Consider the following 15853-nt stretch of genomic DNA (forward strand, 5'->3'; position numbering starts at 1 on the left):
TTACGGTGGGCAGCTTATCTTTATTGTTGTTATGTATTATTGTAATATTCCGGATGTAAAATGGACTCCCATTCGGATCTCCGTGCGGGGACTACTCAAGATGGTGTTGCCATCAGGAAAAACCAAACTTGCATTCTCCGGGTCGGAGCGTGAAGTGTTATGTCCTTGAATGGATTGGGTGGTGCCATGAAAAGAGGTTAGAAGATGAATATTTACCGAACAATAACAATAAGAGTACTGGAGTGTAGCCGAATTGCAGCTGTCGGCAGTGAGGTAATTAAATTGGGAAATTACACAATAATAGTAGTAACTGTACGTTATTTGAGCAACAAATTGACTGACGATGGGCGATGTAAGGTGGTTATAAAACGCATACTGGTAATAGTGGTAAATTCCTTGCCGGAAAGAAATATTTTAACAATAAATGTAAACTTATGTATTAAAAAGTAATTTCTAAAAGTATTTATGTATGTATGGAGCGCAGACTTACGTGGAACTGAAAAGTGAACTATAAGCAGTAGAAGCAAGGAAGGGGAAAAATAGCTTTAAGACGTGGTTTGTACTTGCTTCAAGTTGATGCAGGTTGTAATAGTTATGCAAAGATGAAGAGGGCGGGGCCCGTGAAGTCAGAGTACTGGACTCGAAAGGGAGCCGAGTTCTGTTTTTTCCCATATTTGTCAAAGCAATTCTATAAAAACTAATTATCGAGAGAAAAAACGCCATTGAAAAGCAGAAATGCTAGCAGAATTGAGAGGGTAACAAATCTTCATACTATCGTGACTGTGATGGCAAAATGCTTAACAGTATTGCAGACTGTGGTTAGTGGAAAAACTTCTTAAAAAAAGACGGCGTGAACCCAGACCCGTCACTGCTTTGAAAAGCACGAGACTTTGCAACGGCGTCGAAAATAAAATAAATATCTGATTCAAACCTTGTGCAAAAACAAACACGCCGTCCTTCATTGTTGTGTAAACATTACCCTTGGATATATTCGTATAACGACTTAACTCGCCCATACCATCTTTTTATATTGAACTATATCTTCTGATTAACATACCCCACGTTTTGATTTTGTCAAAATTCGTCTTTTATGGAAGGACGGACAATACAGGTTGAAGTAGCGCAGGATGTCCTTAATGATGGATAAGGTTTTGTTGGTGGGTGGTTCGAGAACATATTGTATTCTTGACGAGCAGTGCGTACAGTTGTTCGGCATGGATAACTTTACTTGTGACGCATGATACAGAACAAGTATTGGTGCAGATAACTACTTAATGCGAAGAAAGAAGTGGACGAAACTCAGTGCTGTGTCGTAGTTCACTTTTGTATTTCCACGGTTGTGTCGGATTATCATCGGTAACATTTTATTTTAAATCTGTGATTACGCGTTGAAGGGCATGGCTTTGGTGCACAAATACTTGCGATGAAACCTGCTCGTACAAGTGGATTCGAAATCACTACTTTTAGTTTGAGTGGCATATTTGTGTACTTTTTATCATAAATGCAAGTGAAGATGTCCTACTAAAATCAAAGTCTCCCCACTAGTATGTACAGTAGATGCCCTGTATTTTGCTCTGGGATTACGATTCTAAATATTTGTTTATAAGAGCGTTACTTAGTGTTGCAGTTAAATTCCTGTTTTGCAATTGCAGGTTGAGAATGTCCGGATGCTGGATAGGTACAACACCCGAAATCCATCAGTGGGAACACTCTACCTTACAGCTACCCATCTTATATTCGTCGATCCCGATGGCAAGAAGGAGACTTGGGTAAGTATTAACATTCTCATTTTATTTGTAATTTTAATGGCGCGTATATTAGCATGCTCTATTGCAGTAGCAAAACATTATAAAATTTGACGCAGTCATAAAATAATATCTCAGAGTAGGAGCGACTTATCCTCATGTATAAAGTAGTAAGCCTTGTGGGAAGACCAATGACGTGCCGAAAAGTTTTGAACAAACTGCACTAATTATCGTGTAATTTCTCTGATTGTATCCAATAATTCCTTCCTCTTTGTGGGTGGTGATGGCTGACTGTAAGTGGTAAATGATGCAATATAACACGCAAGGGATGTTAACAACTTGGGAATGAGTAATATCATATTACTGCTGAACAAGTGTCATCAATCACTCGTTTCTTATTAAACAAAGGAACAAAAAGTCGTTCAATTGTAATATTAACATTTATTTATCGTATGGCAATAAATATATAAAAATCACAATTACTACACAACAACATTTAAGCACAGCTCTCCAGCATGAAATAACACAAATAACAACAGCTATAGATGGATATCAAGGACTTTTACGTAGAACAGCACTCATCGCTGTGAAGAAACCTTCGAAAGGGCTCTTGTAGGCACGTGCGGGACATTGCGATACAACATGAGCAACTGTCTGTCGTTTCACGCTACAGTCACAGTATGGTGGTGAAGATGCGACCCCACTCGTGGAGAGTGTGTGCGCATCATCTGTGGCTCGTTCGTATGCCGTTCAAGATAGTCCAAATTGCCCGAGGCTGGTCGAATCCAGGGGCTTTTTCTGCATGCAGGCATTGTGGGGAACAGTTTCCATTCATTAGTGGGATTGAGGACGTCGTTATCAGGAGAAAGAAAACTGGCGTTCTACGGATCGGAGCGTGGAATGTCAGATCCCTTAATCGGGCAGGTAGGTTAGAAAATTTAAAAAGGGAAATGGATAGGTTAAAGTTAGATATAGTGGGAATTAGTGAAGTTCGGTGGCAGGAGGAACAAGACTTTTGGTCAGGTGAATACAGGGTTATAAACACAAAATAAAATAGGGGTAATGCAGGAGTAGGTTTAATAATGAATAAAAAAATAGGAGTGCGGGTTAGCTACTACAAACAGCATAGTGAACGCATTATTGTGGCCAAGATAGACACAAAGCCCATGCCTACTACAGTAGTAAAAGTTTATATGCCAACTAGTTCTGCAGATGATGAAGAAATAGATGAAATGTATGACGAGATAAAAGAAATTATTCAGGTAGTGAAGGGAGACGAAAATTTAATAGTCATGGGTGACTGGAATTCGTCAGTAGGAAAACGGAGAGAAGGAAACATAGTAGGTGAATATGGATTGGGGCTAAGAAATGAAAGAGGAAGCCGCCTGGTAGAATTTTGCGCAGAGCATAACTTAATCATAGCTAATACTTGGTTCAAGAATTATAAAAGAAGGTTGTATACCTGGAAGAATCCTGGCGATACTAAAAGGTATCAGATAGATTATATAATGGTAAGACAGAGATTTAGGAACCAGGTTTTAAATTGTAAGACATTTCCAGGGGCAGATGTGGATTCTGACACAATCTATTGGTTATGAACTGCAGATTGAAACTGAAGAAACTGCAAAAAGGTGGGAATTTAAGGAGATGGGACCTGGATAAACTGAAAGAACCAGATGTTGTAGAGAGTTTCAGGGAGAGCATAAGGGAACAATTGACAGGAATGGGGGAAAGAAATACAGTAGAAGAAGAATGGGTAGCTCTGAGGGATGAAGTAGTGAAGGCAGCAGAGGATAAAGTAGGTAAATAGACGAGGGCTAATAGAAATCCTTGGGTAACAGAAGAAATATTGAATTTAATTGATGAAAGGAGAAAATATAAAAATGCAATAAATGAAGCAGGCAAAAAGGAATACAAACGTCTCAAAAATGAGATCGACAGGAAGTGCAAAATGGCTAAGCAGGGATGGCTAGAGGACAAATGTAAGGATGTAGAGGCTTGTCTCACTAGGGGTAACATAGATATTGCCTACAGGGAAATTAAAGAGACCTTTGGAGTAAAGAGAACCACTTGTATGAATATCAAGAGCTCAGATGGCAACCCAGTTCTAAGCAAAGAAGGGAAGGCAGAAAGGTGGAAGGAGTATATAGAGGGTTTATACAAGGGCGATGTACTTGAAGACAATATTATGGAAATGGAAGAGGATGTAGATGAAGATGAAATGGGAGATAAGATACTGCGTGAAGAGTTTGACAGAGCACTGAAAGACCTGAGTCGAAACTAGGCCCCGGGAGTAGACAACATTCCACTAGAACTACTGATGGCCTTGGGAGAGCCAGTCCTGACAAAACTCTACCATCTGGTGAGCAAGATGTATGAGACAGGCGAAATACCCACAGACTTCAAGAAGAATATAATAATTCCAATCCCAAAGAAAGCAGGTGTTGACAGATGTGAAAATTACCGAACTATCAGTTTAATAAGTCACAGCTGCAAAACACTAACGCCAATTCTTTACAGACGAATGGAAAAACTGGTAGAAGCGAACCTCGTGGAAGATCAGTTTGGATTCCGTAGAAATGTTGGAACAAGTGAGGCAATACTAACCTTACGACTTATCTTAGAAGAAAGATTAAGAAAAGGCAAACCTACTTTTCTAGCATTTGTAGACTTAGAGAAAGCTTTTGACAATGTTAACTGGAATACTCTTTCAAATTCTGAAGGTGGCAGGTATAAAATACAGGGAGCGAAAGGCTATTTACAGTTTGTACAGAAACCAGATGGCAGTTAGAAGAGTCGAGGGGCATGAAAGGGAAGCAGTGGTTGGGAAAGGAGTGAGACAGGGATGTAGTCTCTCCCCGATGTTATTCAATCTGTATATTGAGCAAGCAGTAAAGGAAACAAAAGAAAAATTCGGAGTAGGTATTAAAATTCATGGAGAAGAAGTAAAAACTTTGAGGTTCGCCGAGGACATTGTAATTCTGTCAGAGACAGCAAAGGACTTGGAAGAGCAGTTGAACGGAATGGACAGTGTCTTGAAAGGAGGATATAAGATGAACATCAACAAAAGCAAAACGAGGATAATGGAATGTAGTCAATTTAAATCGGGTGATGCTGAGGGGATTAGATTAGGAAATGAGACACTTAAAGTAGTAAAGGAGTTTTGCTATTTAGGGAGTAAAATAACTGATGATGGTCGAAGTAGAGAGGATATAAAATGTAGACTGGCAGTGGCAAGGAAATCGTTTCTGAAGAAGAGAAATTTGTTAACATCGAGTATAGATTTAAGTGTCAGGAAGGCGTTTCTGAAAGTATTTGTATGGAGTGTAGCCATGTATGGAAGTGAAACATGGACGATAACCAGTTTGAACAAGAAGAGAATAGAAGCTTTCGAAATGTGGTGCTACAGAAGAATGCTGAAGATTAGGTGGGTAGATCACGTAACTAATGAGGAGGTATTGAATAGGATTGGGGAGAAGTTTGTGGCACAACTTGACTAGAAGAAGGGATCGGTTGGTAGAATATGTCCTGAGGCATCAAGGGATCACAAATTTAGCATTGGAGGGCAGCGTGGAGGGTAAAAATCGTAGAGGGAGACCAAGAGATGAATACCCTAAGCAGATTCAGAAGGATGTAGGTTGCAGTAGGTACTGGGAGATGGAGCTTGCACAGCATAGATTAGCATGGAGAGCTGCATCAAACCAGTCTCAGGACTGAAGACCACAACAACAACAACAGTGGGATTGAATGCAGTTTACATGTATGTCCTGGCTGTGAAGAGAGTGGGATATCTTGATCTTAGTCTTTTTCGCTCCACAGGGAATACGTTGTCCACTATTGGAAGGTTAGTGTTACTAGCAATCTTCTGGTATTCACGCAGTAGCGCGCTTTTCCGTCTGGTATCAGGAGGTGAAATGTGGCTCAAGGTAGATGGCCAGTATTAGGGAGCAGGTCGTACTGACCCATTAACAATGCACATGGCCTCGTTTAGTTGTACGTCTGTCTTGTTTACATGTAGACTGTTAAGCCAGACGGGAGCTATGTACTCTGCTGCTTAATATACCAAACCGAGCGCTGATATCCGAAGAATGTGTGCTTACCATCCCCAACGAGAGCCGCAGTGTCTATGGAGAGTGTTGTTTCTGGTTTTGAGCTTATCAGATGTTCGTGTCAAGTGCTCCTTAAAAGACAGTGTCCTGTCTGACGTGATCCCAAGGTATTTTGGGTGCATATTATGATGTTTGTATCCTTCAAAATAGACATCTAGGGCTCTATGTGCCAATCTATAGGACAGATGAAAACATGAAACTTCTGTTTTATTTGAGTTTGCTTGTAACCTCCATTTGCGGAAATAGTGGCTTAAGATGTATAGATCAGAAGCTAGGTTTCTTCAGTTCTTTCAAAAGTTTTGTGTTTGATAGCTATTGCCTAGTCGCCTGCATAGCCAAACTTTCTGGACTGTGTTGGAGGGATATCAGATGTAGATAGATTAAACAAGAGAGGAGCTAGGACGGATCCCTGTGGCAAGCCATTATTCAGTCCTTTTAGGCAGGTAGTGTCTTTTTCTGTAGTTACAGTAATATGTTGTCAACTAGTTTTGCTGTCCGTTTGCATGGGACAAGTTGAAATAATTTATAAAGCAGTCCATGCCTCCAAACTGTTATCATATGCTGCACTTAGATGGACGAAAGCAACAGATATTTTCTGCTTCATTTGGTATACTGCTTCTATAAATGTTGTTAAAGATAAGACTTGAGCAGTGAAGCTCCGTCCTGGACGAAATCCAGCTTGCTCAAGAGGGCGATTCTGAAAGATTACTGGATTAATCCCATTGTATAGAATTCTTTCTAGGAATTTCTGGCCGGTAGTTCTCAGGCTGGTCTGGTGCCTTTCCAGGCTTGAGTTCTGCTATTATTTTTGATTGCTTCATTTTTTATTAACATTAAGTAATATGTCTTGCTAAATAAATATCGTCACAATGGACAAGTGTGGGAAGTGCTACAGAGTAGCGGGAAGATTCTTTTCTTCCTCCTCCCCCCATCCCCGGACGAAATTTGTGTACGCCATCTGTCTGCTGGAAGTGTGTGAACGTTTTCGAATCATGTAACTGAGGCGGGGAGTGGGTACCAGCCCACTGTTCACGATTCGCATGTCGCGGCTATCCAGGCGGGTCAGCAGCGGGAAGACAGCCTACGCCGTTCAAACGCAGGATGTTGTGAAGTAGTCTCACGAATGAAGATGTTATTACACTTTGGCGCCGTAGCACTTGTGTCTCTCACTACACGATTACGAAAAAACAGCAGTTGATCGTAAAACTCAAAGCTGACATGGAATAGGAAGCATTGAGTGCGTTTTCAGAGGGAAGCAATTGTGTTAAGGTTACAAACATAACTGAACTGTGGTAAAATCTGCCAAATCAGGCTAGAGGTTCAAGAGGTGCTCTAAGTTTGTTAGATTTAGTCTAGGCATTTCCAACTACCGGTTTCATGGCTTACAGCCACGTCTTCAGTTGTAACCTAGGTATTTAAAATTGAAATATAATTATTAACTGTACTGCAATTTTGTGCTATTACAGACGACTATTTGAAAACTTATACTCACAAAAATTATTACATTAATCCATCATAGGTGATCCCAACGTTCTTAGTCAGGTTAGTGCCATTCTGAGAACACTGTCGCTATTTAAAAAATAGGCGAGTGAAGGATAATTGAGAAGTTTGCTCGTGTAATATCCTCTAAATACACTACTGGTCATTAAAATTGCTACAACACGAAGATGACTGCTATAGCCGCGAAATTTTACCGACAGGAAGAAGATGCTGTGATATGCAAATGATTAGCTTTTCAGAGCATTCACACAAGGTTGGCGCCGGTGGGGACACCTACAACGAGCTGACATGAGGAATGTTTCCAACCGATTCTTCATACACAAACAGTAGTTGACCGGCGTTGCCTGGTTAAACGAGATCCAGTGACTGTTAGCAGAATACGGAATCGGTGGGTTCAGGAGGGTAATACGAAACGCCTTGCTGGATCCCAACGGCCTCGTATCACTAGCAGTCGAGATGACAGGTATCTTATCAGCATGGCTGTAACGGATCGTGCAGACACGTCTCGATCCCTGAGTCAACAGATGGGGACGTTTGCAAGACAACAACCATCTGCACGAACAGTTCGACGACGTTTGCAGCAGCATGGACTATCAGCTCAGAGACCATGGCTGCGGTTACCCTTGACGCTGCATCACAGACAGGAGCGCTTGCGACGGTGTACTCAACGACGAAACTGGGTGCACGAATGGCAAAAGGTCATTTTTTCGGATGAATCCAGGTTCTGTTTACAGCATCATGATAGTCGCATCCGTGTTTGGCGACATCGCGGTGAACGCACAGTGGAAGCCGTACTGGCGTATCACCCGGCGTGATGGTATGGGTGCCATTGGTTACGGGTCTCGGTCACCCCTTGTTCGCATTGACGGCACTTTGAACAGTGGACGTTACATTTCAGATGTGTTGCGACCCGTGGCTCAACCCTTCATTCGATCCCTGCGAAACCCTACATTTCAGCAGGATAATGCACGACCGCATGTTGCAGGTCCTGTACGGGCCTTTCTGGATACAGAAAATGTTCGACTGCTGCCCCGGCCAGCACATTCTCCAGATCTCTCCCCAACTGAAAACGTCTGGTCAATGGTGGCCGAGCAACTGGCTAATCACAATATGCCAGTCACTGCTCTTGATGAACTGTGGTATCGTGTTGAAGCTGCATGGGCAGCTGTACTCCGTACACGCCATCCAAGCTCTGTTTGACTTGATGCTCATGCGTATCAAGGCCGTTATTACGGCCAGAGGTGGTTGTTCTGGGTACCGATTTCTCAGGATCTATGCACTCAAATTGCGTGAAAATGTAATCACATGTCAGTTCTAGTGTAATATATTTGTCCAATGAACACCCGTTTATCATCTGCAATTCTTCTTGGTGTAGCAATTTCAATGGCCAGTAGTGTAAGTTGCCGGGTAGCTCGAACTGCTATACTGGCCATTCACTGCATGTTCAAGCATCTGTAGGAAAAGGAAACAGTGCTGAAGGCTAAAACGAATTTTGATGATATAGCTCATGATACAGTTAATGGTGGAAAATAGTGCAGGACAGTAGGTACATAGTAGAATAACTAGGCACGCCACTTTCTTGCCTATTTGAAACGAAACACAGAAGGTGCCATTGGCAAAAGTAGACCCTGCCGCCTCTGGACATCAGGAAACTCTCACTGCCCAGGTAAGTAATAACTATATGCGGGTGCTTTGTCGCGATGTACACATGGCTAAGAACACTGGGTCGCTCCCTTACATTAAAAATATAATATTGAGTATTCTTACTTGTATATAGTTAACCATACAACCAGTCAGAGCTTACCCAATGAGTTTATTTCCACAGAGAGCTCACAACTCTTTTGTATGTGCCTGCGAAGCATAGGGCCCCAAGCCATTGTAGTACTATTTCCTTTCCTGTGCTGCAATCTTACCCTCTGACTAAATCTTTTCTCAGACTTAGTCTCTAGTACAGACTTCCTGCTGACAACCTAGTTTGCATGTAAGACATCCACCTTTTCAAATCTTTGACGGTCACCGAGTACCCAACACGATACCCAGTCGTCCTTGTAGGGGAGGGGATTAAGCAGGCGATGTAGCCTCTTGATTACATAGGGAACGCACTATTGATGCCGGAGCCTGTTATCTCTTTGCTCATGTCAATTTGGGGGTACCAGGAGTCTGGGTAATGGTCATCTGACCTAGTGGCGCTCGTTGGGAGAAGAGCCCTCGTTCAGAGTAGACAGGCTCAGTGCAGTGAAAGTTAGCAGCCTGTGGATGCGAAGCTCTGGCAGTTCCTTCAGACAGACCAGGATTCCCATTGCAGATCGTTATGATCGAAAGAACGTTTACTTCTTACTCCACTTAGTTCCTGGTTTGCACCCACACAGATGGAGTACCTGTTCTGTCTATGAATCCTATGTTTTTTTGCGGAGAATATTGAAAATGTATTTGGAGAAATCACTTCCCTTAATAAATTGCGAAGTAGTTCTGCCTTAAGGGGGGTAGGACGTCAAACGGGCCGACTTGGAGCAGGAGAGGCACCATAGGACATTTTAATTTGCACTGTCTATACTTTTACAGATAAATTCATAAAACTTTAACAGCATGACCAGGAAGGATTCAGGATTCATACTCATAGCAGTGGAAGCTCAAAAACGTAACAAAACACATTTTTTTTACATGTGAAATTTCATCATTTTTTCACTTACTACTGGCTGCATTTGTTGCTATAGGTACACTTTTCTTCCTAAGTAAGAGAGATTCTTCGATGACTTTTGCACAGCATACAAATCATAGTTACAGGTGTATGAAACTCTAGAAGTTATTTAATTTATGAAAAAATGAATGAACTGTTGCATTTTAAACTTCATGTTTAGAAAAAACTCAAGTTTTATAGTTAATTATCTCAATTTTTTCCACAGGTTTTTAATAGATTTGGAAAATTCTAGAGTTTCATACACCTGTAACTACTGTTTGTATTCTATGAAAAATTCATCGAAGAATCTCTCTCACTTAGGAAGAAAAGTGTAGCTATAGCAACAAATGCAGCCAGTAATAAGTGAAAAAATGATGAAATTTCACATGTAAAAAAATGTATTTTGCTACGTTTTTGAACTTCCACTGCGATGAGTGTGAGTCCTCAATCCTTCCTGGTCATGATGACAAAGTTTTATGAATTTATTTGTAAAAGTATAGACAGTAGAAATTAAAATGTCCTGTCCCCCCAGGGGGTCCACAACTCTTTTGTGGATACGTGCGTAGCGAGCACAGGACCCCGAGCTAATGTGACCCTCCTTCCTTTCCGGGCTGCATACCTTCCTTTTCCGCATCCTTCCCTATCCCCCATCTTCTCCCACCCCCCTCCCCTCACCCCTGGCTCTTTCCCTCCCTTTCTCCCCATCTGGGAGTATGGTTTGTGCCTACGTCCGGAGACGGACGCTCGTAAATGTAACGCATTCTGCGCCTTCTCTGCTTGTATGTCTTCATCCTTCCTTTGTCCTTCTCTTTTCCTTACCTCTTCTCTTTACCCTTTTCTCCGCTGCGGCGTTTGAGACCCTTCTTCTCTCCTTTCCCTTTCCCTTTCTCCTCCCTGTGCGTGTCTGAAGGCCGACCCACGCATTTTCATGCGTAGCCGGTGACGGGGTAACGCGTAATTCCCCGCCCCGGGTAGACAGGTAGGACACGTACGTACCCCCTGGTAACGGCCAGGCCCAGGGAGGAGTGATTACCCGAGCTGATACCTTCCGAAAGTGCCGATTGGTCCCTCCGTCCGTTTGTCGGGACGTGTGACCTGAGGTGTGAACAATCACCTAAGGCGGGAGTGCCCTCAGAGAGGGCCCCCACAAGGGAGGAGCGCGCCATCGGAGACGCCGGTAATCATGGGGGATTCTTCCGCAATGGTTTCCTCACCTTCCACTATGTCTGCTCACAAGCGTAAGTTCACTGAGTCTCAGCCACAGACAGTTCTTCCATCGTTGCCACAGTTCCTTGTTGTTTCTCGGTCTGACGAAGGTCACGACTTCTCCACGGTCAACCCTTTCATTATTCAGAAAGGTGTCGACGCAATTGCAGATCCTGTAAACTCTTGTTCCAGATTACGGAATGGCACCCTGTTGTTAGAAACAGTCAGTGCCTTCCAGGCACAAAAATTGCTGCGTACTTCACTGCTCCACACCTTCCCTGTCCAGGTTGAAGCGCACCGCACTTTAAATTCCTCGCGTGGAGTCGTTTATACACGCTCCCTCGATGGATTGTCTGACGAAGAAATTCAGCACTATCTGTCTGACCAGGGCGTAACGGCTGTTCATAGAGTTATGAAAAGGGTTGACACGAACATCATTCCAACCTGCACTGTCTTCTTGACATTTGACAAAGTTAAACGCCCATCGAAAATCAAAGCAGGCTATGAGATAATTTCCGTTCGCCCTTACGTCCCAAACCCTACGCGTTGCTATCGGTGTCAGCGGTTCAATCACACCAGCCAGTCCTGTTCCAATCCGGCCAAATGTGTTACGTGTGGCAAGGATGCCCATGAGGGTGCTTGTCCACCTCCATCCCCTCGCTGCATCAACTGTATGGGTGACCACGCTGCTTCCTCTAGAGATTGCCCCATTTTTAAAGACGAAAAGATCATCCAGGAAATCAGAGTGAAGGAAAAGGTGTCGACCTTTGCTGCTCGAAAATTATTCGCCAGTCGACAGCCCACCGTGCCTCAGACAGGAAAATACAGCACTATCCTTGCGTCTCCTCGGCCAACAAAGGAGGCGGCCATGCAAACTTGCGACCTCACCTTTAGTACCACGGTCGTCAGATCGGCCAGCGCAAAGATCGCCCGTTCAACCTCACCACTTTCGCCTGCCCACTCTATAGCTCACCCTTCATCGGGTTCTGCCAAATCTCGAGCCCAAAAGTCAGACATCAAGACTTCGAAAAAAGAGCATACTCGTGAAGATTTTTTACGTACCCCAACTTCACAACCATTGGTTCCTCCTTCATCTAAACATCATATTTCCAAGAAGGCTAATAAGAAACCCAGTTCATCTCCTTCTCCGCCGAGGCGTGTCCCATCTACAGCACCACCTGGCGGAAATCGCCCTCTGCCGTCTTCTGTGTCGCCGAGGCACAGTGCTGGCGGCCGATCAACCGGCCGATCGCTGTTGGCAGGAGCTGCTCCTGAACAACCTATGGATCAGGATCTTCTGCCTTCGGCTGAATGCCATTCCATGCTGTCGGTCGCAAGCTCTGAGCAGTCGTTGAGTTGACGGCAACCTTGGTCACATTCCTCCATTTTCTGTTCACCGTATGTCCATTATTCACTGGAATATCTGCGGCATTCGAGCCAATCGGGATGAATTGTCGATCCTCTTACGATCCTACTTGCCGGTCATCTTCTGTCTTCAGGAAACAAAGCTGCGTCCCCATGACCGCTTTGTTCTCCCCCATTTTCAGTCTGTCCAATTTGATCGCCCCTCTGTTGAAGGCACTCCAGCCCATGGAGGACTCATGATTCTTCTCCATGATACTCTCCATTATCACCCAATCCACTTAAACACTTCCTTCCAAGCTGTCGCTGTCCGTCTTTCCCTTTCTGGATATACCTTTTCTCTTTGTACTGTATACATTCCATCGTCCACACCAATGGCACGAGCTGATCTCCTTCATCTTCTTGGTCAGCTTCCACCCCCCTATTTACTGGTTGGGGACTTCAGTGCCCACCACCCGCTTTGGGGATCTCCACATCCTTGTCGACGTGGCTCACTATTGCTAGACGTCTTCCACCAAGCGGATCTAGTTTGCCTCAACACTGGGGTCCCTACATTTTTGTCTGCCTCAACGACAAATTTCTCTCATGTGGACCTTTCGGTCGGTACTGTTCCGCTAGCTCGGCTCTTCGAATGGTTCGCCCTTGATGATACACACTCGAGTGACCACTTTCCATGTGTCCTTAGACTGCAGCCTCAACTGCCATATATGCGCCTGCGACGATTCTTACAGCTGTGGAACGTTCAATACCACGCACCACCGAATTGCCCCGGCGCCCCCCAGTTCCTTGGTGGAACGAGGCGTGCCGTGACGCAATACGTGAGCGGCGACGTGCTCTTCGCATTTTCCGTCACCATCGAACTTTGGCCAACTGTATCCGATATAAGCAGCTCCGTGCGCGATGCCGTCACGTCATCCGCGATAGCAAGAAGGCAAGCTGGAAATTCTTTAGTAGCTCATTTAACACCTTCACTCCCTCCTCGGAAGTTTGGAGTCGAATTCGACGGTTATCTGGCGCGCCTAGTTTCTCCCCGGTCTCTGGGCTCACTGTCGCGCGTGATATGTTAGTGGACCCCGTCGCAATTTCTAACTCCTTGGGTAAACACTTTGCTGAGATTTCGAGCTCTTCAAACTACCCCCCAGCGTTTCTCCCGAAGAAACGTGCAGCGGAAGTGCAACCTCTTGCTTTCTTCTCTCAAAATCGCGAAAGCTACAATACTGTTTTCTCCATGCAGGAACTCCAACATGCACTCTCTTCTTCTCGCTCCTCCGCCCCAGGACCGGATGGTATCCACATCCAAATGTTGCTGCATTTATCAACCCATAGTCTGCGTTACCTCCTTCGCATTTATTATCGAATTTGGACTGACAGTACTTTTCCCAGACGATGGCGGGAAGCAATCGTCGTTCCTGTTCCGAAACCTGGAAAGGACAAACATCTCCCCTCTAGCTATCGCCCCATTTCTCTCACGAGTAGTGTATGTAAGGTTTTGGAGCGTATGGTGAATTGCTGTTTAGCTTGGTGGCTGGAGTCCCGCAGTCTTTTAACACATGCCCAATGCGGTTTCCGAAAGCATCGTTCTGCAGTTGACCATCTTGTTTCTCTCTCCACTTATATCGTGAACAATTTTCTCCGGAAACGCCAAACAGTAGCAATATTTTTTGATCTGGAGAGAGCATACGATACCTGTTGGAGGACAGGCATCCTCCGCACACTGTCGGTTGCCTCTTTTTCTTCGCGAATTTATGGCAGAGCGCACATTTCGAGTGCGGGTGAACACTACTCTCTCCCGTACTTTCTCCCAAGAAAACGGGGTACCCCAGGACTCCGTGCTGAGTGTTGTACTGTTTGCCATTGCCATAAATCCAATTATGGATTGTCTCCTTCCTGATGTCTCGGGCTCCCTCTTTGTGGACGATTTTGCGATCTACTACAGCTCTCAACGGACCAGCCTTCTTGAACGACGTCTTCAAGGATGTCTCGATCGCCTCTACTCTTGGAGCATCGAAACCGGCTTCCGTTTTTTTTTCCACTAAGACCGTTTGTGTTAATTTTTGGCGACGTAAGGAGTTTCTTCCACCCCCCTTACATCTAGGACCTGTCAACCTTCCGTTTTCGGACGTCGCTAAATTCTTGGGTCTTATGTTTGACAGAAAACTGTGCTGGTCCTCCCACGTTTCCTATCTTTCGGCTCACTGTCTGCGATCGCTCAACACCCTCCGTGTCCTGAATGGTACCTCCTGGGGAGCGGACCGAGTGGTCCTTCTCCGCCTCTATCGCGCCTTAGTGCGCTCGAAATTGGACTATGGAAGCATAGTTTACTCCTCTGCTCGGCCGTCTATTCTTCGTCGTTTCGACTCTATCCACCACCGTGGATTATGTTTAGTGTCTTGAGCTTTTTACACCAGCCCTGTGGAAAGCATTTATGCTGAGACTGCTGAACCTCCGCTGTCCAATCGGCGAGCAGTCCTTCTGAGTCGTTATGCTAGCCATCTGTCTTCCATGCCTGCTAATCCAGCCCATGACATTTTTTTCGACGTCTCCTTTGATGTAGGGTATGCAGGCCGCCCCTCCTCCCTACTACCACCGGGAGTCCGCTTCCGTCAACTGCTCCATTCTCTTTCCTTTCGCTTTCCTAAAACCTTCTTGACAACTTGGGGTACAGCACCGCCTTGGTTCCGTCCCCGGAGCTGCCTGCTCTGTGACCTTTGTCAATTTCCCAAGGATGTTTATCGTCGGGCATTTGCTGCTCTGTGTGCACAAATGAAGGAAGCCACATTTATTTACACTGATGGCTCGAAAACATCGTTAGGTGTAGGGAGTGTCTATATTGTTGGCGACACCACAAATCAATTTCGGCTTCCCGACCAGTGTTCGGTTTATATTGCGGAGCTTTACGCTGTTCTTCAGGCTGTCCACTACATCCGCCGCCATCAGCGGATACAGTATGTTATCTGCTCAGATTCTCTCAGCTCTCTCCTCAGTCTCCAAGCTCTTTACCCTGTCCACCCTCTGGTCCACCGGATTCAGGGCTGTCTGCGCTTGCTCCACCTGGGGGGCGTCTCGGTGGCGTTCCTCTGGCTCCCGGGACACGTTGGTATCTGTGGAAATGAGGCGGCCGATATAGCGGTCAAGGCTACAGTCTCTCTTCTTCGGCCAGCTATTCAATCGATTCCTTTCACCGATCTACGGAGCGTTTTATGTCGTCGAGTTGTTCTTTTATGGCACGCACGTTGGTCGACACTTCCCCATAA

The 15853-nt window shown here is 44.7% G+C and overlaps 1 protein-coding gene across 3 annotated transcripts in view; it reads left to right on the forward strand.

Moving 5' to 3' along the window:
* Positions 1-15853, forward strand: part of LOC124709117 (myotubularin-related protein 8) — a 412763-nt gene that overhangs the window by 229584 nt on the left and 167326 nt on the right. For all 3 annotated transcript variants that reach the window (XM_047240772.1, XM_047240774.1, XM_047240773.1), the window contains exon 2: positions 1653-1769. In XM_047240772.1, the coding sequence (XP_047096728.1) occupies positions 1653-1769 (117 nt within the window). The remainder of the gene's footprint in view (positions 1-1652; positions 1770-15853) is intronic.

Source organism: Schistocerca piceifrons, chromosome 7, assembly GCF_021461385.2.
Source record: "Schistocerca piceifrons isolate TAMUIC-IGC-003096 chromosome 7, iqSchPice1.1, whole genome shotgun sequence".
Lineage (NCBI taxonomy): Eukaryota > Metazoa > Arthropoda > Insecta > Orthoptera > Acrididae > Schistocerca > Schistocerca piceifrons.